The sequence below is a fragment of the Scomber japonicus genome, chromosome 17 (genome assembly GCF_027409825.1).
Source record: "Scomber japonicus isolate fScoJap1 chromosome 17, fScoJap1.pri, whole genome shotgun sequence".
Classification (NCBI taxonomy): domain Eukaryota; kingdom Metazoa; phylum Chordata; class Actinopteri; order Scombriformes; family Scombridae; genus Scomber; species Scomber japonicus.
Window position 1 is genome coordinate 16,431,214 of NC_070594.1, and position 27,767 is coordinate 16,458,980.

Here is a 27,767-nt window from a genome sequence, read left to right on the forward strand (position 1 = left end):
AATGTTATAATGTCTTACTGAAACTATGAATTACAGCTAAATTAATTAGCATGATCAAGGGTATATTGTACACGAAAGCTTCAAAATATGCAGTGATTTGGATAAACTTTCATTGGGATTTGTTACACTCACTCTGAACATACCACGCTTGAGAAACTGTTCAACTTCTGCTTCCCTTAAATCTGAATAATTTGCAACGGATTTACATTAGATCAAAAGAAAATGGGCTCTGACAGGAAGGAAATGACTAACATTATTTCCAAGCTGTGGAGGAGAGGTGGATTGATGCATTCACTCAATAATCACTGTATTGCTCTGGGAATATGCAGAACATTATTTCTACCATTACCCAAACAATGTAATAAAATAAATTAGATAATAAATGAAGGGTTTATTGCACAGGTTATGTTCAAGTTACCACATTTTCAGCCTTAGGAAATGAGCATGTCCTAGAATAAAAACAAACAGGCAACAATAACCAATAATTTACGTACTCAATAAATATTAGTCAACTTTTCGTTGCTGTGTTGACTTTCTTGTCAGGTTGTGTCATTGACTTGTGTTCTTGCTTTGTCAGTGGGTTGTCTAAAGGGTGTGTTGGTGTGTGGTCTCAGATGGTGTACAGTATGGTGTGGATCACTGATGACTCGGCTGGTGAATATGGGCAGATTGTGCTGTGTTAACACCCACACACAAACACACATGCACTCCCACAGGCACATTCTGCTGCAATGACTCTCTCGTGGGATTTTTACTGGGTTTTCTTTTTCCATTAGCAATGGTAAATAAGTTAACTAGTTTAATTAGAATCAGAAATTTAGAGCATAGTGATCAATTGATCTATCTTTATACATTTAATCTTGTTCTTTCTTTTCCATAATTGTCTATGAATCTGGCTTCTCTCTCATGCTCCACCATAATGAGAGTAAAAAAAGGAGGCTTCCAGATATGCATCAGCACACAGCTCCACATCAGAATTAATGCCTGCTGCTGCTCAGGGTTTATTTGTCTCTCTATTTGTCTCTAACTAAGCCCAATCACACAATGGGAGAGAGCAGGAGTCCGGGCAGTGTAGTCCAGTGTCATACAGATGAGAAAGGGAAAGTATGGCAGGAAAAAAAATCAATAGCTCTGTGTGCATAGGTGTGTTTATCCATTAGCATCTACTAAAAAAAAAAGTCAACAATGGACATGCAGTCCAGCACCAATCTAATGTTGTTTACACATGTTGATTGGGAGGAAAATTTTATAGGGTCAGTAGTGTTATGATATGATGTGTTAAAAGCTTTTTCACAGAATATTCAGGTGGGCAACAAAAGGGAAAACATATTATTACCTCTGTGAGACTGTGTTTTTGTGCCTGGGGTAAATATGTGTTCAGCTTTGGATGACACCATCATCAGCGAGACATATTCAACAAGAGGTATGACAACACACTGTTTGATCCCCGAGATAATGCCAAAACAGTTCTCTTCATGCTTTGAATGTGGTGACAACTAACAAGGGAAAAAGTCATCTAATTGGATAACATCAATCACATGTATACTCAGTTCATGCTGGGAAACATAAGCAGTAATATTCTTATTTCTAGGTGTGTGAGATCAGGCTTCTGTGCTAGTCCTGGTTTGTTTTTGTGTTGACCTGCTGGAGTCTGTTTTCCTTTAGACCCGACATGCCTTGACATGCTGTCTGGCCCTCCTACAACTGAGGCATTCAATCTCAGTGTGAGTGCGCGTGTATGTGTGTGTCAGAACTGTCTGGACTCAGTCACACAGACTACTACCCTGCGGTGTGTGTTTGCTAAACGTTCCACTCACGCAGCAGGATGAGTCTTCATGAAGCTTCTCATGAGAACGCTGCTTTTTCTTTACCCGTCGCTCCCTTTACGTTTCCCCTTTCTCTGTTTCCTCTCCATTTTTTTTTACCATCTCTTCTCCCTCATGTTACTTTTCCCAAATATAGATACACGCAAACACACACCAGGTTTTACAGTTACTGACATTGCTTTTCTGGGAAGTCTTAGTCATTGGAGGAGTGATGTGAGTAGGCAGTGTGCTTGCATGTACCAACTTGACATTCGGTAATATGTCACTATTAAACACAACATCTCACTCATTGCTGACACCATATGGTTGCATAATGCGAACATCTGTTGGTGACAAGGATGTTAAAGGGTTTTACTTTGCAACAATTCATCATAATAGCACACATATGAATTGATTTCCTTTTCTGTAGGCCAGTTTCCTCCAAATTTCTGTGAAGTGTTGTTGACATTAAGTGAGTCAAGATTTCTAAGAAGGTCAGACAAGATTAGACAATATAGACTTTGCTTTCATTCTTCATCATATTTGAGCATGCCATCAGCAGTTTTCTTTGTGTCATAACATGCGACAGAAGTGTTGTGTGTGCATGTGTATTACTTTATGTGTATTCCATTTCTGATTTAGGTGTTCAAAGTTGGCTATCAGAGCAGAGTAGCGATCTATGCCTCTTTGAAGTGCAGTTCTGTGTGTGTTTTTGTGTTTGTGTCCGTGTCTGTGTGTGTGTGTGTGTGTGTGTGTGTGTGCTTGTGCGTGTGTACGTGCACGCATCACACTCGAATTGACATGTAATCAGGAATAACATTAGAAACTCCTCTCTCTCTGATCAAAGGTTGCAGCTGGAAGGGTTGACAGTGTGTGTGTGGGTGCATGTGGAGCACCTGTGCAAGGAGATACCCATAAATAAAAAGGAGAGAAAACAAAGTAAAAGTGAGATTTAAAGGGTTTTTGACATGAACGCATCTTTCCCACGCAGGTGCGAAGATGGATGAGGAATCCTAAGGTGAGCGTGGAAAAAGCTCAGGGGAAAGGCCTCTACTCCTGTCCCAGGTGTCCACTGGCCGAGGACCTGTGTTACATCCACTTCCCCTCGCCTTACGGCTGTTGCCACTACACCGGTCTGCAGGGCTGCCAGTACTATCACCAGGAGCCGCCCTCGCCGTGCCCAGCCAGCGGGCAAAGTAGCGGCCATGACAAGAGCAAGGGTTGCAAGGTAAAGAGCTGGACAAACACACAGAGACTTTGTAAGGAAGTAACACTTAACCCTGTGACACTCAATCCTTTGTTACCATCACCAGTCACACCTCTTAGTATGCACAGTATGAATTTAAGCGAACATTCTGGTTTATTACTATTATTGTTTTGTCGTTTTTGTATAGTTTTTATCATAACACAGATTTCAACTAAAACAAGACCAGAGTTGTAATAATCCATAATTACCTTCCATCCAAGTTTCCAAAGATACAAACTATCTGAATTTGAAATTATAACGCTGACATTAAACCTACTAAATAATAAATCTTTAAAAAAGGGGTGACTAATGTCTTTTAATTTAAAAAAAATAAGTAATTTCCTAAAACAGCTGGGCAATGTGGTTTGTTTTGCTAACATTACTCAAACAGGAACAATAGTGCATTTCTTAGTGACTATTTTCAGCCAACAGTGAATAGTTGAACACCAGGAATAAATTACTGTGCCCACGTTAATAACAGCGTGGCAACAGAAACAGTGTGGCCCGTTGATGTGTTTTTGGAAGGTAAGGTTTATAGCACAGAGGAATATGCTTCAGTAGGTTTTACAGTAGCAGCTACACAGGCAACACTTGTTAATAGGATCAGCTCATTGTTGGTTTTGGTGTTTTCATGAGATGTGTTGAAAAAAGAAAAATACAGAAGATATAAGATGAAATATGTTAAGAAGGATGCATTCATTTGGCGTAGTAGGAGCTGCAAGAATAACGTGGTGTCGGAGAATTGTAATAAGTGGTAGAACAAAAGATAATACAGGCTTATAGGTGATTGTCATTCAGTGAGGAATAAGCTTTTTCTGAATTAAAATATTCTTACAGGGAATTTCCCCCTCTGGCCTGCAAATGGAAGTGTATCCACCAACTCAATTCATATCAGCCTCCCTGGTTCCCTGTTTGCCTATTAGCACTCATTGAGAGAAGTCAAAGAAACAAATTAGGCACTAACAGGACTCTGGACATGGTTGTATTTGCTCCACCATGAGTGTTATGCAATATAAATACAAAGGCAACAAGGGCGTTTTTCAAAGACTTCCTTGTTGTTGCTCACCATGGGCTGGAGCGCCTTATTACTTTAGCTCACCCTCCTCCCACACACACATAACTACAGCAATGGTGCAAGTAATTGGATCATAAAAAATAAAGACTTGGACTGGATAATTAACAAGATGCATGACAGTTCAGATAAAAAACCCTAATTAGATTGCTCTATGAAACTGAAAAATAATGTCATTCCACATAATACAGAAAAAAGCTTGATCCATTTTCTTGTAAAGTACTGTGGCTTTCTCATGTGAAGCTGTTTCTAAAAACAAAAAGCTCTGTCACTTAACCAGACTGTCAAGTGCATCTAAGTGACTAGCTTGCCACAAGTTAAGTGCACACCTCCCTTCACAATATGCCATTGCAACGTTAATTCACTACCCTACATCAAAGGACAGCAACAAATAGTAAATGGGGTGCCCTTCTAATCAGTAAACAGAATATGAAACCCACCAATATAATAAAGACAATACATTAACAGAAAGTCAAGACAAACAAGAAAGCCTTTTAGCCTATAGTGCACTGACCATAGCTATGCACAGGAAATAGATTGGTCCAATATCGTTCATAGTGGCAGTGTATATACAATATTTTAATTGATAATATAAAGATATTTAAACATTTTTTAAGCTCTGCAAGGTCTTTTGAGCCCAGTAAGTTGATTCATTAAGGAACCATTGACCGCAGGCTGATATTTCTGAAATTAGAGCAAGGTCTTCAGCAGAGAACAGGAATTTTTAAGTTGGTGTTATGTATTAAAATTAAGCTAAACAAAAAAAATAAAAAAAGGAACACCAGTGCATGGCAGGTTGTGCAAAGACACTAACCTCAACAGCCCTTGGACATGCACCAGCCTGTTCATACCAATGCTGCTGCAGGTGTCCAGGTTGTCCTTGCTTATGTAATCACAGTAGCTATCCAACTGCTTCAATCATCATACCCATCAATTGGTTCCCTATGTGTGTGTGTGTGTGTGTGTGTGTGTGTGTGTGTGTGTGTGTGTGTGTGTGTGTGTGTGTGTGTGTGTGTGTGTGTGTGTGTGTGAGTGCGTGCGTGCGTGCATGCATGCATATGTGTGTGTGTGTGCGTGCATTTGTGTTGTGCTGGTCCCACAGATGACAGGAGAGAATGAGTCATTGCTGTCCCAGCGAGACAAAGCCACACTGTACTGTGCATGTGAGCATGTGTGCACAAGTGATTGTGTGCAGGTGGAAATAACTGAAGTGTGTAAGAATATAAAATAGGACAGGACAGTATTATGGTCATCTCTCTGTTCTCATTCCTCCAGCTATTTACGTTTTTTTTCCCCCATTTAGTTTCATTTCACTCAGGTGTTCTTCAGACTATCCTGTCTCTCTCTATCTCTCTATCAATTCCATTTCCAGCCCTCACAACCAATAGATCTTTCACTAGTGTCTCAGTGGAGATAACCAGCATGTATGTGTATGGAAAAAATCAATGCTGTTGCGAGGTGGGAGCAGGCTAGAGGGTTAAAGAGGAGAGGGCTCTGTGGCAAGTCATTCAGTAGTTTTCACTGTAGAGTGTGTGGTGAAATCTATATAAAGTCAATGTGGAGTTAATCAGGACTGACCTACAGTAGCTGTTCATATCTCATATGTTGGGTTTTTTAACCCATGGTTTGATAAATGATTAACAGCATCCACGATGGAAATTTACACAACATACAGTTACAGTTAGATGCACAACCTAAATATGGAGTTTTTCTATATTTGACTATAGGGCATTGCCAAATACTCCATGACAAAATCCAGTGCACAGACGTCATGTTCTGTACTGTTCCCTGCAAATGGTATCTCAGCACACTCTGTCCAAACACTTCAAAACTTAGGCCTCTTAAAGTTGGTTTGCCAAACACTCACAGAGAGCGACACTTGTTCAACAAATGAAACAGTAACAGAGACATTGCCCCCGACGTGTCAAACACACACTGCTCTGTCGACGAGGGGGCCACCCACGGCCTGACTCAAATGCAAATGAGCAGAACATCAGTGTGAGTTTTGTCAGCCCATCAAAGTGAACTGTATCAGTTGTCACCGAACAAATGTCAGTCTCAGGACTCAGATTCAAGAAAATTGTGTGGTGATGTTCAGAGGCTACTGTCACATTTAAAGGAGGTGGAGATGAAAAAGACAACAGACAATGACAGGCAATGTCAACTTACTCTTAAGTATACAAAGACAGAAGGGAAAGCCCTGGGGATATTTAGCATGTTGCTCTTTATTTTTTGTTTTATATGGTTGCCTCAAGTGTCCTGCATTGTTTGATACTGAATGTTCTGCTTTTGTCCTGCTCACTGTAGCTCTTCTGAATTACTCTTATTGTGAGGAGCTTTTGAAATTGGCAGAAACAGAATTCAAGCAAATTTGAGCTTTTGAAATTGTGCACTTTATGAATATGCAGTTTGTTGGCACAGGAGCTACATCTGACTGTATATAAAGACATCACCCACTGGTTTGCATTGCGGATTATGGTTGACGCCATCTTTTCAGTTTGGAGCCAGTAGTGCAGTGCAGCAGTTCATCGCTACCTGAGACTGAAGCAAACACCAGCTTCATAGGAACACTAAGTGGTGCAGACTTGGGCTAACGTTAGCTACTTTAGCTAAATTGTGCTAACAGGCTAGGTATATTAATCAAGTAACATTGCCAAAATTTTGCAACAATAGTCAGCAGGTGAACAAACTATCACAGCTATATATCAAACCAAGATAGCAGACATCAATGCTACTAGAAGTATTCAAATCCCATTAACTGAGCAATAACTTCCAAAATGACCACCAGCACACTTATTAGAGAGCCCAAATTTAGCAATTGAGACCATAAAGACTAGTTGGAGACTCTGACTCATTGTTCATGCTTATATTAACTTTAAAAGTCATATCTATAATATAACAAAACAGCTTTCTCTCACTTAAAAATATATACAAAGTTACAGAGTTCATATCTCAAGCAGATGTCTATGCTCTATGTATTTAATTTAATTGGACTGTTGTAATGCTCTTTACCCTAGACTATAAAAAAAATCTATCTCAAGGCTGCAGTTAATTCAGAATACTTGCAGCAATGCAGCCCTTACACAAATACACAAATACAAACATATTACATCCTCTTACACATTTCAGGTTTGTGTTGTTTTCTTTCTTTTTTTCCTTGACAGAATGCCCACCATCTACTCCTCCTGTTCATTAAAAATCCAACACAGCACTTTTTTTCTAATTGCAAAGCATTAGAAATGCATGCAGCTTAGCTTAGTCTTGACCCAGTATTTTGCATAGTCTCCACGGTGTTGCTTTTCGATGAGTCTATCAATGCCAAATCTAAATATAGTCCAAGCACTCTTCTTATTAAACTATGAAATGTTACATTTACGATGTCTGCCTTTTTTCCATGATACAATGGTGGGTTTACTTTACTGCGTGTAGAAGGTAGATCAGGTTGTTTGGAGAAAAATAGAATTAAAGATGGAGAAAAAGTAAACAATAATCACTGTAATGGAAAAATGAGAGCAATCGAGGAATAGATGGAGCTGATAGGAAAGACATAAACAGAGGAAGCAGCAGTGATAGAAAGAGAGACCGGGAGAGAGACTGAGAGGGGGGGGGGGGGGGGCAGAAAGATGAGAACAGCTGAGAGGACAGTTTTATTAGAAGATAGAGGATGAGGTCAGAGCATCTGCCCCACTGCCTGAGCATGACCAGAAATCAAAAGCATAAATCCTCCCGATAAGGACGTCCTGTACCGTCCCATGTACACACTACCAGACAGATACTTTACTCACACACACACACACACACACACACACACACACACACACACACACACACACACACATACACACATGCATACACACATGCATACACACGCAGCCTTTCCACTAATCTCTTACATCAAGTCTGTGCTTCATGATGAAGACTTAATCAAAAATAAAAAGAACACAAACTTTTGCTGACTGCTGGCCATCTTAACACTTATCTTTTTTGTCAGTACTTTGTCAGAGCCTTGCAGGAGCTTTTTATCAAGTCAGATAAAATAGTACACCAAGTGAAAACATAAGATATCAGTATGATTGGTACAAATATTTTATTTATTTTTGTTTCAAGTTATAGGATCATAGTCTTTATGTAATAATTTTAGGTCCTATTCCTTGTGGCATGTTCTGGGTATGGATCAGGTGATTGTGTTGTTAATGTGTCAGTGTACTCAGTATGGTTTAAACACCAGCTTTACCCCAAAAGGCCTGACCTGCTCTGGTCTATTAGTGTTTACTGTCCAAAACGCAGTCATGCGGGAGAAAGAGAGAGAGAGGACATGATAGAGAGAAAGTTGAAGGAGGGAGGAAAGAAGGCAGGAAGTAAGGCAGAGAAATCCAAGGAGACGAGGGAAGCCAAGCGTGTCTGAGAGGAGAACAGTGATTTTTATCTACTCCCATGAAGCCTGTGAGATGTAGTTGACTATTGATTAGATCTCATCTGAAAGGAGTGGTACAAGGTAGAGGGCAAAAAACTGCATCCAAATTTGCAAAAAAAAAAAGTCTTACATCATTTGTCAGTGAGGTGAGCTCATCTTGTTAATGTTTTGTTAGCTGAAATAAAAGCTTGATCTATTTTAGACTTTGTCCTCACAGTCAAAAATACCATGCTCAGATGATTGGTGGCATTTTAAATCATGTGTCTTTTCAGTTGGCCCCACCGGTTCATTTTTTACCACAGAGAGAAAACAGAAGTAGACGACCTATGACAAATCTGCCTCTCTTGTTCTCTCTCAGTGGTGTAAAGGCCCTGCAGGCTAAGATATGTCCCACGAATAATAATGCATCGTGTCTGAGTCAGTTTATGAGACTAACGGGAGGCGATGATGGTGGGCCGATTTCATTCAGAGATCATGTCAAGGGAGTTGTTCAGAAGTGCAAATACCATTTTTGTGTTAAATCAGATAACAAAAATGGAAAGTTTTTAAAATTATGTTTGTGCCAAGTAGAAAAACCAAGTGTTGCCCTCTTAGAAAAAACCCTATTCCAATTTTATGGTTTATGATATTTTCTTTGTTATGTCAGAATATGCCTCTACTGGACTTTGAACTTCAGACTTGGTCCTTACCTGTCAAGTGCTTCAGGTCAGCAGCAGGTTTCAGGCAGTTCACTTCTTGACGGAGCTAATCGTTAATGACGTGTGCGTCATATTAAAGATCGCATCGCTTTACTGGTGACCTTTTACTCACATTCCACTGGTGTCTTTGAGGCCACGGAGGACATAAACTCTGGACCCCAGACATCTCCAACACAGCTGTTTAAATATGAACTGTGAACACTGAATGGAAAATCTTGATTTTCTGCTGATTTGAAATATGTTACAGTATTTAACAATATTTGAGTATGACAATATCCAATACGTACTGTGTTAAGCTTCATAATGTATGATTTCTTGCAGGGCTGTTGTATTGGATTTCATTAAATGTACTGGTACATTTTGTTGCTTTGGTGGGTCACCAAGTATCTCCAAGCCAGTCTTGATCCTCACTTCACGTGTCAGCTGTAACAGGTTACATCACCTGAGCTGCAGCTTCAGTTTCATTTGCCATGAATGCATTCATGTCAAAACATTTTTTTGCTTGTATTGTGAATAAGAAAGTATTAAGATGAACAACACACAAGGTCCAATTAAATTTGATACAAAGAGTTACACAGAGAGCACTGGGAGCCAAAATTCCTTTCCAAGTTGTTGCCTTGTCATGCATATTGTACCAATACCAGGGAGAAATACCTCTCATTCCAAATGTTTGTGCTATTTTGAATAGTTCAGCTAATTGAGTCAAAACTTTCTTTTCTCCTCGTTAAAAACCTCAGCACATTCAACCAATGTAAATACCAAAAGTCGGAACCCCCTGACTCTTTCAAATTCTATGCTTAGTAATAAAACTGGTAAGGTGCCAACTTAATGCTGGTATCAAGCCAGTTCATATCAGATTGGCCAACTTCCAGAGCTCCTGGCAATACCTGATAGTGTCAGCTGGTTGGCTGTTAAAAACACTGACTTTGACTTCATTCCTGCATTTATATTCCTTTATTAAAGTCATACCATATATTCTTCACAACCTTGAGATTTTCTAGCCGTAATCTCTTGCCCTCTTTATTATTATGACTCATGTTTTTCTCTCCTGTGACCCAAACATAGTTAAGCAGCATTTAAATGAGGGAACTCTCTGAGGGTCTGGAAAGTACTAAGCTACCAATGTTAAGCATATACGTAGCAATGGAAAACTGCTAATCCTTTGCTATTCTTTTGTTACGAAGCCAAGTGCTCTGGCAGTGGAAAATGAGGTTGAAGTAATAAACTTGGAATTGGGTTTTCTCGTACAATCGCTTCTTTACACAGTAGATGTATATATACATCCTAAAATGGCACAGCACACTTGTTCCCATTTCTGCTAAAGCATTATGCATGTTCTTTTTCTGCCGAAGCAGAAAAGCAACCGAAAAGAAGATAAATAAGCACAGAGGAGGCACTTCATACCTTGGCTGCAGTTTCCTGGATTTTTCGTGATACAGCAAGATGTATGAAATAGCTTTATACTTTCACGTTTCCCCCAACCCTAGCTATAACAAGCCAGAGGGGAGCTGAAGAAAAAGTAAGGTAGGTTGTCTGTGATGTTAAGAGCCATCCTGACTAATCTGTGTCTGGTTTGATGCAGATAACAAAGTCATTCTGCATATGAAGCTCAGAGGAAGATGCACACCTACATAATTGTCTGCAATGTGGTAAAATGAATGGAATATGATTTTGTGAAAATGACAGATTTATTTTCAGAACTGTTTTAAATAGGAACTTCACAGATGATTCATTAACATGCACACATAATCATAGATTATTGTTGATTTATTATATTAATACAGGTGATTTTTCCAGCTTTACACATATTGTGTCCAAAATAACCTCAATGTTGCTGGTCAACGTAGCTTGTATGCATTTCATTGGAGTTTAAAGGTCTCGTCAACTGTGATGAAATAGCCAAGACTCTGGGCTATATTTCATTTGTTGGCCATGGTAACTAGAAGTTGCTGCACCAAACATTGGTTGATGCTGCTCTTTTCCATAAAAAATACAATGACAGTAGTCAGGTTAGCTATAGTACCAAAATATTTGTTGGCAGTAAAAATGGCTCATCATGTAGGACAACCAACACTAGGCAAGGCAAGGCAAGGCAAATTTATTTGTAAAGCACATTTCGGCAACAGGGCAACTCAAAGTGCTTTACATATAGTGCAAAAGGAAAACATAAAAAAGCAAATTTAAACATACACATTTTTTTATTTATTTTTTAACGAAAAAAGAACAAGAGAAAGAATTAAAAGTATAAGCTAAAATATAAAATAAATAAAAACGGAAAGGGGGATAAAACAAGAGCTAACAGACTAAATAGATATAAAATAGCAAAATAATGTTACAGTGTAGTTAACAAAAGGCAGCAGCAAACATGAAATTGTAGTAGAAAGTAGTAGAAAGTGCCCTGAGAGTCTCGGCTAGCCATGCTTGCTAAAACTATAATGGACAGTTTATCAATGTGTCTCTGCTTCTTTCAAGCCTCCAAAACTGTTTGCCTTTCCCCATGGCATTTAAGACATATTGCATCCCAGGCAGAATGGATGATATGGTTACCAATGAAAAATTTGTGATTTTTATCAACATAGTTTTCTTTAGACAAACTAAATTTAAATGATGGGTAAAATGTCCTGTATCAGTTTCTACACCTCCTGTGTAGAAAGTCATAGCTAGGAGATCCACTGGCATCCGTATATCTTCCTCACGCTCCCTCTCGTCCTCCTTCCCCCTTTCTCTCTGCTGACCTTGTTCCACTAGAAAAGGAGGAGCACCCTCCCTTCCGAGTCTCATTGTGAGGGAATTTGGGAATCATTGTTGTTCTAATCTACCCTGAGAACCTAGCTAATCCCATCTTCCATCTCGATGTTCCAGAGCTAATGCCAAAACTGCTGCGCCACAGAGGCTCAGCAGCACTCTGACTATGGAACCAGTGTTGCTATCCCATTCACACACTCAGCTCTATTGAAACTGCTTTGTGCACTGAGGTTTGGGTTTATAGCACACACTCCACTATTGAGATTAGTGTTGACCTGATCTGCTTCCACATGGACAATATGCTTACTCATGGCATTATCAGCAGTGCACAACAACAAGCTACAGTTGTGCATTGTTATACGGTGCATTTTACTTTGCTGCAAAAGGCTCACACCTATTGGTAATATTATAATACCGTTTCCTGATGCGAAATTATCTTCATAATATGCTGTAAAATACATTGAAAGCTATTTGCAGAACACAACGGATCATGTAAGGATTTCTTCATAATATATATTCTTATATCTGTAAGGTCATTCACAAACATCTATGAAAGTATCCCTTACTATTATGACAGTGGAAGTTGCCATCCTGTCAAATTAGATAGTCAAATCTGCTTTGTTTTTTGTTTGTATGTTTGTTTTTTGTTTGTTTTATCTCACACTTCTATAATAAGATGAGGCATGTTGGTGAATATATTTTTCAGTGTTTTTAAAGTCAGTGATCCGATGTTTTCTCCTTGGCCAATTTAGTCAAACTGTGCTCATGCAGTGGGAAATGTTTGGGTTGTTATGACTATCTCAGAGAGACAGGAGGTGAGGCTTAATGTCAAAACAAAGGAGAAAGACACAAATCCCATAATAGTCCCTGCAGTGAATAAAGAGGCTCTGTGTCACACAGATATATTGTCCTCTCTCTGTTTATAGAAATAAGAGAAAAGGAGAAAAGATGCATACGAAAGTCCAGAGAGCTTTTTAATTTCCAGGAAAGGTTGCAGGGTTTTGTGAAGTCAGGGATCAGAGACCTTGTCTTAGTGCTCTTCAGGATTTAAAGATGAAAAGACTATGACCCCAGAGGGTGAAAAGGCCATCAAACCTAAAGAAGCTTAGGGTCAATATCCCAATCTTGAAATCCCAATCATATCCTTTGGTCCTGTTCCCTGTTAAATAATAACATTGCAGTTTTCTCTGTCCAGCTGTCTGGTTTCTCTGAAGCCTGCTCTCAATTTTTCAGGTTGTCTCTCCCTCTCTCTCACTCTCTCTCCCTCTTTCGCTGGCTCTGAGCAGTATTTCTGAAGCTTCTCCCATGGGATATAATCACTGTTTGAATTCTATTTGGACTGTATGAATCATAGTTCTTTCCCTCTCAACCTATTTGGATCGTACTTTCTCAGTCATTTTTAGACCTGCGATCTAGGAACAGAAGCGCGGGAAAAAGAAAGAGAGAAGAAAGAGCAGTGACCTTGGTGTTAATGAGCAAGTCTTATCTCTGACAGAGAATGGGATGGCTTATGTAAGACTATCTCACACTCTCATTCTCTCTGTTTATCTTTTTTGTCTTTTGTCTTTCATATTTTTCTTTGTCTCCATATCTCCGCTTGCACCTCATTCCCTCATTCTACTTTATGATTACCCCCGCAGATGCTCTCTTGCCTTCCCTCATTTCATTACTCTTTGATGCTCAGACATATATGGGACGTCACACAGCCTGTTAGAGCTGATGGAGAACAGGAAGGTTTAAGCAGGACAAGGCCGAAAGAGGGTTACCAGGAAAGAGGGCCAGACTGTACGCTAGTTAATAAAGCCACTATTAACAATGCCATTATTTATTGTGCAAAGGTCTCAGGGGGAGGTATTGCTTATATGGGATGGATAGCATAGCAGAAATCTGTTACAGCACAATTTAATAGCATTAAATCCCAGTTTGGTGAAGGTCATAATAACGTTTGTTGTCAGTTTCAGTGACTCTTGACTCAGTGGTCATTTAGGGTTTAGTTTGATTGTGTTTCATCAAAAATCCTGTTAAATGTCTGGGCCTGTTGTACCTTTCTGCCTGTACTTTTATGACAACAAGACAGGATGCAGGCTTTTCTGTTGAACTCCACTTCCTGCTGCTACTCTTTTGGGTCAGCCAGTTATGATCTACTTTGCAAGTGTGCATGGAATTCAGTGTTGGTTTCAATTCACTTAAGCGAATGAATAGACACGGACAGAAACTGAACCAAAATACTCTAAAGATGATGCCTTACAGTATATTCAGTTAAGTCTTAAAACTTACCAATCAATCAAAAACAACCTGTCAACATGACATCCATATATTGTAAATGTCCAAAAATGTATGTGCTCTTAGCTACACTGTGTGATCATCAGCATCACCACCACTTGCCGTTGACTTGCTATTGACTGGCCATAACATAAAATTTGCTCAAACACAGCCTGAAAAAGTTGTTGAATTTGCATCTCTGTCAATCTCAACAAATGCTGAGCTTAATCAAATTAATATTTACTGCAACACTACTGCATATCACTCTGCAATAGATTAGATGTTTTGTTGTGAAATGTGTTGTTCTAGTTCTACATTGTGTGTAGTTTCCCTACAAAGAGACTACTCATGTACATTATGAAATATGATGCAACGTTTCAGCTTTATTATACTTTATTTTATGGCTTGGTCTACTGTATGAGAGTAAAGGACATATCTTTAAGCATCTATATGGAACAAAGGCAAAGGTCAGTTAAAGAGATTAGGAAGGAGGGCGCAGAGGAGTAGAGTCTGATGAAGTCTGGATATAGCATGATGCTTTTATATCTTGATTTATGGACCTGTGCGGATGGTGTGAACATCCTGGTCTCAGTATGAGCATTTCCTTGGACAAAATTACATTCTGAGTTTATGAGGTGAAGAGGACATATCTTATAGCAGGCCTTATGTAACATAATTAATAGCAGGGTCACTGTTGTCTTAAAGGGTTGTAGCACAAAGGTCAAAGGGCAGGAAGCAGGGTAAAAAAGGAGGAGAGTCTGAAAGTGGCATGCATATACGTTTGTTTTGCTTCCTGTGTTCATATTTTCTTATCCCCAGAAGGAATGTATTGTATATTCTTTGAAACAAGGTTCTGTAAGAGGCTCTACAATAAAGGATGATAAATGGGACGATAAACATACACTTCAGCCTAATAAAGAGCAGTACATGATGAAATACTGCTGAGAGAAACAATCTTTATGACCTACACACACAGAAACACACACAGATACTTCTACTCCTTGTCTTCCTTCATATTTATATTGTAGCTTCCATTTGGCAATAAATATGTAAATTACATACATGCATGCACTGCACCAATGCATTTATACAGTATTTATGAACAATGAATTGGATTAAAAACAGAAACAATGTAATGAGAGCATCTTGATTTGAAGAATGAAATTAATTTAATCCAATTAGAATATAGCGTCTCAATGAGGTGTTAATGTTAAATAAAATCAATAAAAATGATAATGTTAGTACAGTAGTTTTTATAACAAAAGGTCTGAGTTTGATATACTAAGCCTGGCTGGGTTATTGATCAACATTCAGGTATCCAGCGTTATGAAATGATTCAATACATTTTCTCAACTTTGGCTAAGTAACACTGTTGTATAGGCACAGACAAAGGTAATTCTTACACAAACACACACACACACACACACACACACACACACACACACACACACACACACACACACACATTCTGTCCTTCCAGTGCTGGGCTTAGTTTATAGTCAAGGAAACGTCCATTCACACACTGGGAAAGTTTTTTTTTGCTGAGTTGAAGGTTTAACATACACATGCACACACACACACTATCTCACTAACATACATTTGCCCCATGCCAAGTCGTGGTAATGTAGAGTCCAGAAGAACAGCAGCTACTGATATAGGCCTTGATAAGACTCATTTGAAATTGCTGCAGTCACTGATCCTGTCTGCTCTGTGTGCCAAGGACACCATTTACCTTACGCAACAGCCATTCTAGGTCACTGACACATCCATCTATGCAATTTGCTTCCCTCAAGAACTATGTGCACCTTGACCTTAGTTTCCATTGTTCCATGTTTCTTATATTTCTCTTTAGCACCTTCTCTCTCCTGTGTGTATATGTGTGTGTATGTTTAAATGGTTTTAGAGGAGGATTTTGTGCACAAGTTATGTATTCAGTCAGCTCAGCATTGCCAGTTACATGTTAGATGATGATTGAAAAGACGTGTCCTCAAGAGAGAGTGTCAGAGTACAGCTGTCAGGAAAGGAAATAATTGTGATGAATAAGACTCATTGTCTCCTGACTAACGCAAATATGACCCAAATTATTTTATTGATGATATGAAATATATGACATGATATTGACTTGAGCTGCAGTAGCGTGTAATTAGGTCTTACAGTGGTTTATAAAACTTTTTAAAGATTATAAGAAGGTTCCAGTTTATATTCCTTTAGGTTGATAATTGGTTTATGTATTGTCCTGATTCATCAGTGATGCTCTCTGTTGCTCTTTCTAAAAGTTTTACTCATACTGTTGTTCCAAAGAAGAAATAAAAGGGAAAAAATGATATAAAGTGCACCACATATATATTGTCTTATGTTTCTGTCATTGTTCAACAATATTCAAGAATGTGGTTATCCTTCATAAATTACCATAGCAGTTAAATGTGGGTTTAAATGAATGATTTTAATTGAAGACTTAAAGTTAAAAAACACAAAAAATCAAAAAAAGGTTAAGGTTCGGTTCAATTTTTGAAAATGATAAATGTTACCATTAATTATCTTGGTATGGTTAAGATTATTGTACCATGTGACCAGTATTAATATATTACTAAATTCCATTTAAATTCCAATTGCTGTATCTTTAGATTTTCAGTCACTTTGGGTTTAGGATGGCAGCAGTTTGGGTTAGATTTATGGGCTTGGTTAGTTGCCACAGATTAGCAGGTGACCATTTCCTGGAGTGGTTGAGGCTGTTTTCCCATCATTTATTTGGTTTTAAACTTGACTAGACTAAAACAAAACATGATTTATCTTCACTTACAGGTCAGGAAGTGGAGAATGCTGGCTCGCCATCATGGTGATGGCACAGGCAAGCAGAAGGAATCAGAGTCAGATGTTCACCTAGGATGTTGTCAGTCTTGGGGGATCCATGCCTCGCCCCTCCTGGCCAGCCCTGTCATGCTGGAGTGCTCCATCTGCAGTGGGCCCTACATCAGCTATACCCTGGAGGATACCTGGCAGCCACGCCAGCGCACACAGGCAAGTTCATCTTCCTCACAACTAAGTCATTAAATTACAGCTAGCAAACACCCACTGGTTTACCAGTGGATCCCAAAGCAGGGGACTTCCAAGTGCTCTTGGGTTAGGGGTTAGGAAATCCCCAAAGGAAGGAGAGATTGTTTTCTATATTGAACAACAGATGTTAACAATGTGTAACAAAATATTGCTTTCAAAGGGTTATAAGGTGTAAGCAAATCTGTTTCCAACAACAAAACTCTCGGATGGTTCATAATATGATTTACTATGATCAATTGGTAGTTGATAAAATAATACTTAGAAAAATAAAAATAATAAAGGACAGCTTGTTTGTAAGTTTGAAGAAACTAAAGAAACTTAGACTTATTACTTGAAACACTGCTGCATTATAAAGGTGGGTCATAAAAGGTTGTATGTCAGTGTATAGAATTTATAAAGCCTTAAGTCCACTCAAATGTTAATTACATTTTATGATCCTTTCTGGTGGTATAGTTTCAGTGGCTTATGTTCTCATGATTTTGGAGGATGTTTTCCTTTAGAAAGGTAATGTTAGGTTTATCTTTGTTTAACTGAGGTAACCACAGTTTGACCCGATCATCAGCCTCTCTGGAGCTTTGCTCACTGCAGTGCAAAGTGCTGACAACCTGAACTCCTAAATTGCTCATCAATCAAATTCTACATAACATGACCTACCTTTGTAGCAGTACTTGTAACTGTGATGAAGTGAATAAGGCAAATGAATAAGGCCTTGAATAAGGCAAATGAAAAAGGCGTCACTGTGCCATCTACCTTTTTAAGTACTATAATCAGGCTAATGTGTAACACTAACAGCAGTGCAATACAATGTTTAGTATGTACAAGCAAAGAGTTGCTCCTGCAAAATTCTTATATAATACCATAGGAAATCATTAACATTTTAGTGGCTTAATAAAATGCACTTCCCAAAATGTTCCCAAAATACAACCTTAAAAAAATGTTATTTTAGAAAATACCATGGTTCCATAATATGGGATACTTTTGAGGAATTTACACATTAATTAAATTACTTTCCCCAATTTTTATTTTATATCCCTCAAGCTTTGGTGGGATAGAAAAACACCCAGAGCAATTACCAGTTTATTTCATGGTAAAAGCATCTCTATTCTTGTTGCTCTTAAATGTGCTTCATTGCATGAATCACAGTCAAGTTATGCAAGCCTGTACCTTCCCTTGACCCCGCAGACAAAACCTGCCCGAGCAACCTGAACTTATAAATCAACCATGAAATATTAATGAATAGAAAACCTAGATTCACAATCACTGTGGTACAACTCTATGAATTGATAAACAACCTGACATAAGAAAGAGAAAGTGGGAAGGAATGGCAGGAGGACAGTAATGTGTGAGAGAAGAGCCATGAATGAGAAATTGAGTGTTGACGGCAGAGAGATGTTGACAATAATTGGACATGAGCATCAAATAATATGAATATCTGTGTATCAGACAGAAAATGAAACGAAAAGATGGATAGACAAGGTCACTGTCTGCTGTATTAAGGCTTATATGGAGATGAAATGACCGGCATGATGGGCAGATTGTTGAAAGCATTGCCTCTAAATGAATAAACAGACTGATGAGATTGAAACAACTTGCACGCACATACTAACACGCACAGATGCCTCAGCTTGTCTCGTTTTCAGAAAACACCCATGGGAGAATATGGAGAACTGCAAAGTTTTCATAGCTGCAGTGTGGAATAGCAAACTAGGCTAAGACTGTATTTAACAGAGACAGCAGTTCACAGTTGCTTTGAAAAGTCGATAACTGACAGCAGGCATCATGAAAAACTAATATCTGACACACCAGTGGAGTTGCATGGGAATATCACGAGATGCAAATGCTGCTGGCCCCGTGACAGCTGCCAATTATACTGTTACTGTATGTGAAAAGGGAAAGTGGGGTAGACTTAAGTAGCCATTATTGAGACATGTTTGCCTGTGTGTGTTTCAATCAATCAATCAATCAATCTTTATTATATAGCACCAAATCACAACAAAAGTAATCTCAAGGCACTTTACACATAGAGTAGGTCCTAGACCTTAGTCTTTAATTTAAAGAGACCCAACATTCCCACATGAGCAAGCACTTGGTGACAGTGGCAAGAAAAAACTCCCTTTTAACGGGAAGAAACCTCGGACAGAACCAGAAGTCGGCGGTCATCTGCCTTGACTAGTTGGGGTAGAGAGCAGATAGAGAAAGGATAGGAGAGAGAAACACATTGAAAATCAACATTGAAGTTAGAAGGTCTGGGACTGGATCTGTCATACCTGTGAGACAAGAAAGCACAGACAACTCTGGGGAAGAAGTTTAGGTTAGTGAATGCATTAATAGTACATGAATGTTAATGGATATAGATAGGCAAGGCAAGGCAAGGCAGTTTTATTTATACAGCGCATTTCATACACAATGGCAATTCAATGTGCAATGTGCATACAATTAACCCCCCACCCCCCCCCCCCCCCCACCCCATAATAAAAACAGAGTACAGAAAAATAGAAAGACATAAATAAAATGATTGCAGCATAAAATAATAAATTAGCTTTAAAATCATTAAAAGGACATAGAGTGCAAATGAAAGATTAAAATGTAAAGTGCTTTAAAAGAGCTCAATCATAAGCACAGGAGAAGATAGAGAGAGAGAGGGACAGGGAGAGATAAAGGAGCTCAGTGCATCATAGGCATCCCCCAGCAGTCTAAGCCTATAGCAGCATAAACTAGGAGCTGGTCCAGGACAGGCCTGGCCGGCAGTAACTAGAAGCTTTATCAAAAAGGACAGTTTTAAGACTACTCTTAAATGTAGAAAGGGTGTCTGGCCCCCGGACGGAATCTGGAAGATGGTTCCACAGGAGAGGAGCCTGATCCCATTCTACTTTTAGAAATACTAGGAACCACAAGTAAGCCTGCATGCTGGGAGCGAAGTGTTCTGGTAGGTACACAAGGTACCATGAGCTCTTTGAGATATGATGGAGCCTGACCATTAAGAGCTTTGAAAGTGAGGAGAAGGATTATATATATATATATTTTTTTTTAATTTACATACATATACATACATACACATACATACATACATACACATACACATATACACACACACATATATATATACACATATACACACATATATATATACACACACACACACATACATATACATACAACAATAAAAATGATAAACTAAATAAAAAGGACCTTAAAGCACAATTATAACAATACAATTTTAAAAAAACTAAATAAAGGACCCTAAAGTGCAACTATAGTGCACTATATGAATGACCTGTGTGCACAAAAAAACACCCCAGTAATGATCTAGAACTGATTCAATTACACTTATTAGCAGCAAAACTGCATTTAACAGCAACACTGAAAGAGAAAATTTTAGCAAAAAGTCTTGACAATCAAGGGTAGCATTAGCTGGTTAGCTAGTCAACATTGTTGATCATTTAATGTAATGTAATTAACTGTGAACTTGGCTTAAATTTAACCCAATTTTTGATTGTCTATGAGATCAAGTAGGTAATAGTTCCTTAGCGGAAAGAAAGTATCATACTGTAAATTTACAAACTGTAAATGTTCACAGAGCAGATGTCCTGCTCATCTCTTGGCCTAAGCTGAGCAAAACAAGTTTCATCCTAGTGTTCAGTCTCACTACAAAACAACAATGCTCTTGTCATGTTGTTAGGGAGTCAGCCACTGATTTACAGCAGTGTCACCCTGGAAACCCAGCCTCATTAAATCATGTCATGTGGGGATCCAACTGAAAATGGGGCACGAACCAGTCTGAGTCAGACCTAGTGGTTTTAGAAATGCTGATTTAGAGTGGCGCTGTTAAAAAGGTCAGGTCTCACATGATCACTGTATTAGAAATGCTTTTAAGAGCTAAGAAAAGCAGCCTGAAGCAGTGGTTTTCAACCTTTTCAACTTGTAAGGCAGCAATGTTTGCTTGGGGCCCTTCTTCACAGGTTGCATTTGTTTATCAGTTGTGACCAAAGATTCATTTTTTCCACTCTTTTAAATGAATAATCGAATGAGGGATATTTATCTAGTTATTCACAAGAAGAAGAATCTACAGTAACTAGAATCTACTAAATTCTTGGGAACCACTGAATTCAAACAATAGAGTTGCCAAAACTGGATTTCCAGAGTTGTACACGTCAATAGTAATGTGTCACCCAATATGTTAGGTCTAGCCTTTAATTTCGGTATCATGACTTTGTATGATATGAATTTGTAATATTGATTTTTAAAGAGTTATTTGATGGCTTTTGAATTGGATCCACAGTGTGAATTTGTAATATCAGTGTCAGTGCATTACTGATTCATCATTCATTTTTACTGTACTGTAACATGGACTTATAAACAACTCCAACATTAAGGAAAATCTATGGATCCCCAGGTCATAATTCAAATATGGCCTGTTTTACATTTGCTTGTCTATGTTGTTTAAGTATTCAAATTGCTTTTATTAAGTTATGTCGTATTTCTTCCCCAGGCGATGGACCTGTACTACCACAATGAGTCAGACCTGGACAGCTACTGTTGCCCTGGCGACAACAGTAAGTCACCAGCAACTAAATCTGTTGTTTTGTATTCTCCTCTTTCCTCCCTACTCCTTATTTTACATTCGCATGTCACGCAGTGATTCCTGACCCCAGCTTTCTCCATCACTCCTCTCTGTCAGCGCTGGGTCATTTCTCTTTATTATCTGCAGTTTGGTTTATTTTTTTACCATCAATCCAGAATGATCTTCTACCAATTTGTTCACTGTCTATTTTTCTCTTGTGTGATGACTGTGGAAGTAAACTGATTCAGCCTGCACACACACACACAGACACACACACACACACAAACACACACACACACACACACACACACACACACACACACACACACACACACACACACACACACACACACAGTGCATAACTTTACCTTACCTCACCACACTATGGGCCCTCTAATCCAACCCCTTAACTCCAGGATAATAACTGTTGTTCATAAACCAAGATTACTGTTTGTTGTTTTGTGGAAACCAGTTTGGAAAGCAAAACAGTAGTTATAGACACAATTCAGAGTACTGGTCATCATACATGCAACACAGTGACCAGTATCAGTATTTGTTTACAACTTATGCCACTCATGCAGCAGAAAGATATATTTATGTTTGTGACACTGGGTGAGAGTCCAGGATCGTGACTGTAAATGAATGGTGACTGTACTCTGATGATTAATTCTCCATCACACTGCTTATTTGTGCCACAAATCATAGTCCAATCCATAGAGCACAATCTGTGTGTGTGTCACATTTTGGCTTAATTCCTATCTATCCTCTCTTTTATGAGTGCATTTCCCTTTGTGGGGAATCTTCCATGTGCCAGGCCATTAGCTCTCCTTCTGCGTGGGCTCATTAGTGTGTATATGTGTCTGAGCTCACCATGCCATCTTTTTTTAACAACAAACTTTTACTCTTCTTTGATTTTAGATCGAGAAAATGATTACATTCGGTACATTTTAAAGGGGATATGTCATGCTTTTTATGATTTAATGTTATAGTTATATTGTTATGATGTCAAATGACTACATTACACATAGTCAAATGTCCAAAACCTGAGGTGAACATATATAAAAATGCTGCCTAAAAGTCAAGGCTTCAACCTGCTCTGCACACTTAGTTTGCAAAATGACCTCTACTTCCTCCACTTACACATTTACAATCGGATTGGATTCAGACTTAAACATGTGCAGTTGTATTTGAGAAGGTTCCATTTTGAGTACAGAACAAGAAAAAGAAGTGAGATTCTACTACTACTGTCTGCCTACATAAACTCCCATGTTGCGGAAAGTCTGCTACGAGACAGTTTCCAGGAGTTAACAAATCAGAACAGAGTGGACTCATTGGGAAACAGGAGCTAAAATGGCCTGTTTCAGACAGAGGCTGAACTAAGTGCTTGCATAAGAAAAGGTCTTTTGAACTGTAAATGATGCAGATTTACCATGCCCAGAATATAAATATAAACCTGGAATGTGTATTGTGGTAAGGAAGGTGAGAACTAATATTTATTCAATGCTATTATATCATAAATTGTATTTCTATGACATTATTTTTGCTTATTCCTGTAGTAAGTATTCATTTCCATCATAGCTTACTTGCCACTCTGTGCTACTGCAAAATTCTTTGTGGCAGCTCTGCAGGAATACCTGCTGCCTGCTGGAATATTTCCAACTAAATAATGTGACAAGAACTTTATTATGATGAAAATGTTTTTCACTGGGAGTAGTCTGCCTGCTAATTATGGGAGGTTTTGGCGTATAGAGAGAAACCCGAGCAATTAGCCAAGCTGGTGACAAGCTGTTCCTGTGGCCTTGGCCATGATGTTGCTACACCCTGGCATTCCAAGTTCACCAATTAGTGGCTTTAAGGGCACTTAAAAGTTTAAGAGTGTCACATATTAGTCATTTACAGTGATGCAGTGATGTGTGGGACAGAGTGAGCAGAGGAGAACAATGAAGAGTGTGGGAAGGTTAATAATAACTAGAGAGTTTAGTTCTGACACTGTAATTTTACAGGGGAACAAACAGCAACCCATGTATGTACTTTCACTCCCCTTAAAAAAAAGTACAGAGTGGCCTTATGCAACAAAAAACATCTGCTGAGGATACCCTTATTAAACCTCATTAGTATGTTCCTCAGCTAGCTGCAGTGTACCTAATCAGCATTTAGGTTTTCTGCCTGAGATGCCAACAGGTTTATATAACGTGTGATTACCAAGTCTGAGTTTGTTTGTGTTCTCAAACCTAACTTTTGTGTTCTCCATGACACAAAATAACAGATCTTTTCTGAAGATGTTTGCTCTTGCACCCACCATTTATGACGCATCGTACACCTGTGCTAACCTGCCCTTCACAGCTAAACAGGCAAACAAACACACCTACACACGCAATACTTAAATACACACAAATGCGATCTAAACAAAGGCAAATAGTTCATAATTGATGAACACACACCCAAACCAGAGACAGTTTGTGAAAGGATGTCTTAAAATGTTCGTTACCATTATACCCAGTGATAAGCCACTGACATAATACATTCCCTGTCCCCTTGACCTACCTTTTACTATTGCATCATCAACCTAACTCTAGCCATATTTTGAAAGACACATTTTAGCCCACAGCAAACCAGCGTGAGAACCAGCGAACATACCTTTGGCAAACATACTCACCTTTTAAAACCCCAAATAGTTATCCCTCAAACATAGAAACAGTAGAAGGCATGGAAGAGCTTCATTTATTTTAATTTCCTAGACCAAGTAAACCATTTAGAACTTGTTTGTGTTGAATGTGAAGTACACAGTCCTTTCCTTTGAGTTTTTTGGTAATTCTAGGAAATTATTGGAAACTTTGGAACCTGTAAAATAAAGCGTTACCAAGCACCCTCAAAAACACATACAGCCCAGCATACATGATTAATCCATTACTCCAGACCTCTGTCACACACAGTCTCATACACTCAAAAATGTAGTCTACATAATATATTACACACATAGGAGTCATTACACAGAGGATCACATGACCAGAACAGAGGTAGCTAAGGGCATTAGGCTGCTGCTTTTTGGTAGTTTAGCCCAAGCTAACACACACACACACACATACACTGACGGTCCACCATGTCCAGCGGCAAAATAAAAGCCGATCTGTCCCCTTTGAATAGCCAAGGGCTTTATGTAACAGTGTCATTTGGTTCCTCACCACCGAGACTCATTCGTATTCATCACCAGGCGGCTTTGGATCAACTGTAGCCACAAACACCCTCATCATCCCCGGCACAAAGAGTGGACATTACAAGATGGAGGGATGGGAGGATGAACGGATTTAATGGATGGATGTCATCTCCCGGAGACAGCGTGAATATGGGCATATGCTGGTCTTTGTGTATGTGTGTGTGTTGTTCGAGTGTGAATGGGGAGGGGGTGTATGTGAGTGGGCTGAGGGAGCATGTATGTGTTTATACTACAACTCTTAATATCCTTCACCTCAACCCCTCCAGCACTGCAGCGCACCCCTTCCTGTCCTTTCACAAAACGGCCCACAGAGTATGTGTGTGTGTGTGAGTCACTGCTGGCCTTGGCATCCATGACAGTGCCACTAGTGGGTGACATAAGTGTCTCACACACACACACATACACAAAAAACACACACACACACACCCTTAGATTTGGCAATAAATGCACAGTTTGAATATGTTGGAGTCTCCTCTATTTCAGAGCCCGAGCCCCAACCAGCCTGTAAATCCGAAAGGGAAAGAGGGCCAGATAGGAAAAACACTGAGGAGACCTATTGTTAATGTTTCTCTCTCGCGCGCGTTTTCTTCTCCTCTCCTGATCCTCTCTCAGTACCTCTCTCTCATTTCATTCAACTCTGGGCCATGACCACAGATGCAGTGCTTATACCACAGCAAAGGTAATGAAACATCTTCTTCATCGTCTTTTTTAATCTTCTCTGGCTAGGATGCTGAAGGACTCACTTTTTTTTTTAAAGAAAATGCAAAGAAGCTGCTCATCATTCAGTGCCTGCTCTTATACATATAAACTACAAACGTTTTCAAGGTCGTCACTTTTACTGTGTTATACTGCTTGCTTTCCCAACTGTTCTTATTGCTCTCTTTTGAGAAAGCAATATGTGTTGTACATGGTTTCACTTGGAGCCTGGTGCTTTCAAGTGCTGATAAGAGATGTCGGTTTGTGTCCTACATGGACTGCTACTGTTGGCAGTCGTCAGTGGTGAGATATTGCAGATTAAATGCCAGCTGAAGAATGACAGTGCTGCAGCCTGAGCTGTCTCAAGGAGGAATATAGTTTTTGAAACAAACTGTGCTAAGTTCTTGGTGGTGCAGCGAGAGAGGGGACACCTTGAGGGAATTTAGGAAGTACCTGATGTGCTCTTTTTCTGTGTGAGTGTGTGTATGTGTGTATGTGCATGCATTTTAGGTTGGTTTTGCCCTCCAGCTTGTGTGTGTGTGTGTGTGTGTGTGTGTGTGTGTGTGCTCTTGTGCGAATGAGCTGTCAGACTCCCTGCAGGTTTGTTTTGCCCTCCAGCTCTGTATGTGTGTGTGTGTGTGTGTGTGTGTGTGTGTGTGTGTGTGTGTGTGTGTATTAATAATAGATTTGACCTGAATTAAGTGAGAAGTAAAGACAGCAATGAAAAAGTTGATGCTATATTTAAAAACTGCAGAGTCACACATGTATGCACACAAGAGAGGCAGGATCAGGGCCAGGAGCAAAAGAATACACACTTTTTCTTGCACTCTGACACACACACACACACACACACACACACACACACACTGAAATCTGTGGATTAGCTTTATTTGCTGCTTGTCTTCAGTTATGTATTTCCACAGTCCAGTAACAGCACACTCGTTGTAGCTGTCACACAAAAACATACATTTTGTCACTCTTTTTGAAATTGTGACCAGAGGCTCACTGGCTCTATATGTCTTTGCAAGGAAAGTGAAAAAACTTCTTTAGCACCACTGGTGTGCTCTTGAGCAAGGCCCTTAACCCCCCAACTGCTCCAGTGGAGCTGCTCAGTGGCCAGTGGATCAAACAGTGGTTGACCTGGGCAGTTTCTAGATGTCAGTGTGTGTATCTGACAGCATTTCTATCACTTTCTTGAGTAAATAAATGGTGAAACAATGCTATTGCTGTTTAAGATACTATTTCCTTTCGTCTAATTTCTGTATATCCTTTGTCTCATGTTTTTCTACATATGGCACCTATCCACATGTTTACCTTCTTGTTTTTTGTTTCTTTTTTTCTCACAGTGAAATTGCCTCACACACTACTACAAAGACAAAAATATGCAAAGCATTGTACTGAGAAAATAACTGGATAAATACACACACAGAACAGTGAGAGAGGAATCCATCAAGAGAGTTAATTAATATGGTCTCAACTTGCTGGCAGCTGCCAACATTGAATTAATGTGAACTTGGTGAATTTCCAAATCCAGGTTACTTTTTAATTCCCAGCTCAGTGGGTGAGAGGCCTCGGAAGGCCAGTGGAAAAAAAAACTGCCTGTTAGTGAAGATAAAACCTACTGTTTGTAAAAGGGGACACTTTTAGAGAGCCAAGTGGGTTCAGCTTACAGCTTAAGTCAGGTCTTGCCTTTATGTGGTGTTGGAATCTCTCAATAAATGAGAAGTGCAGTTTCAAGTGAAATACATATGAATGTGGGGGGTTGCTGAGCCAGGAAAACGCGAAAGTGCAAGTGAAGATATGTATCTAAACAGTGTTACATTCTATTTCCAGTACATCCTTTCAGTTTCCAGGTAGGATACATGATACACATATTTGGCTCAGAAATCGGCACATTATATTTTGGAGGGTAGCAGCTAAACAAAAGAAAATAAGATAAAAGAAAGAAAGAAATATCAGAAAAAAATAGGGTGCGTGAAGGCAGCATGTACCCCCTCCCT

At 39.1% G+C, this 27,767-nt stretch overlaps 1 protein-coding gene across 2 annotated transcripts in view; it reads left to right on the forward strand.

Annotated features, from left to right (window-relative positions):
- Positions 1 to 27,767, forward strand: part of sgk1 (serum/glucocorticoid regulated kinase 1) — a 35,606-nt gene that overhangs the window by 1,239 nt on the left and 6,600 nt on the right. For both annotated transcript variants that reach the window (XM_053336524.1, XM_053336525.1), the window contains exons 3-5: positions 2,797 to 3,033; positions 17,045 to 17,260; positions 21,786 to 21,849. In XM_053336524.1, coding sequence (XP_053192499.1) covers positions 2,797 to 3,033; positions 17,045 to 17,260; positions 21,786 to 21,849 — 517 coding nt within the window. The remainder of the gene's footprint in view (positions 1 to 2,796; positions 3,034 to 17,044; positions 17,261 to 21,785; positions 21,850 to 27,767) is intronic.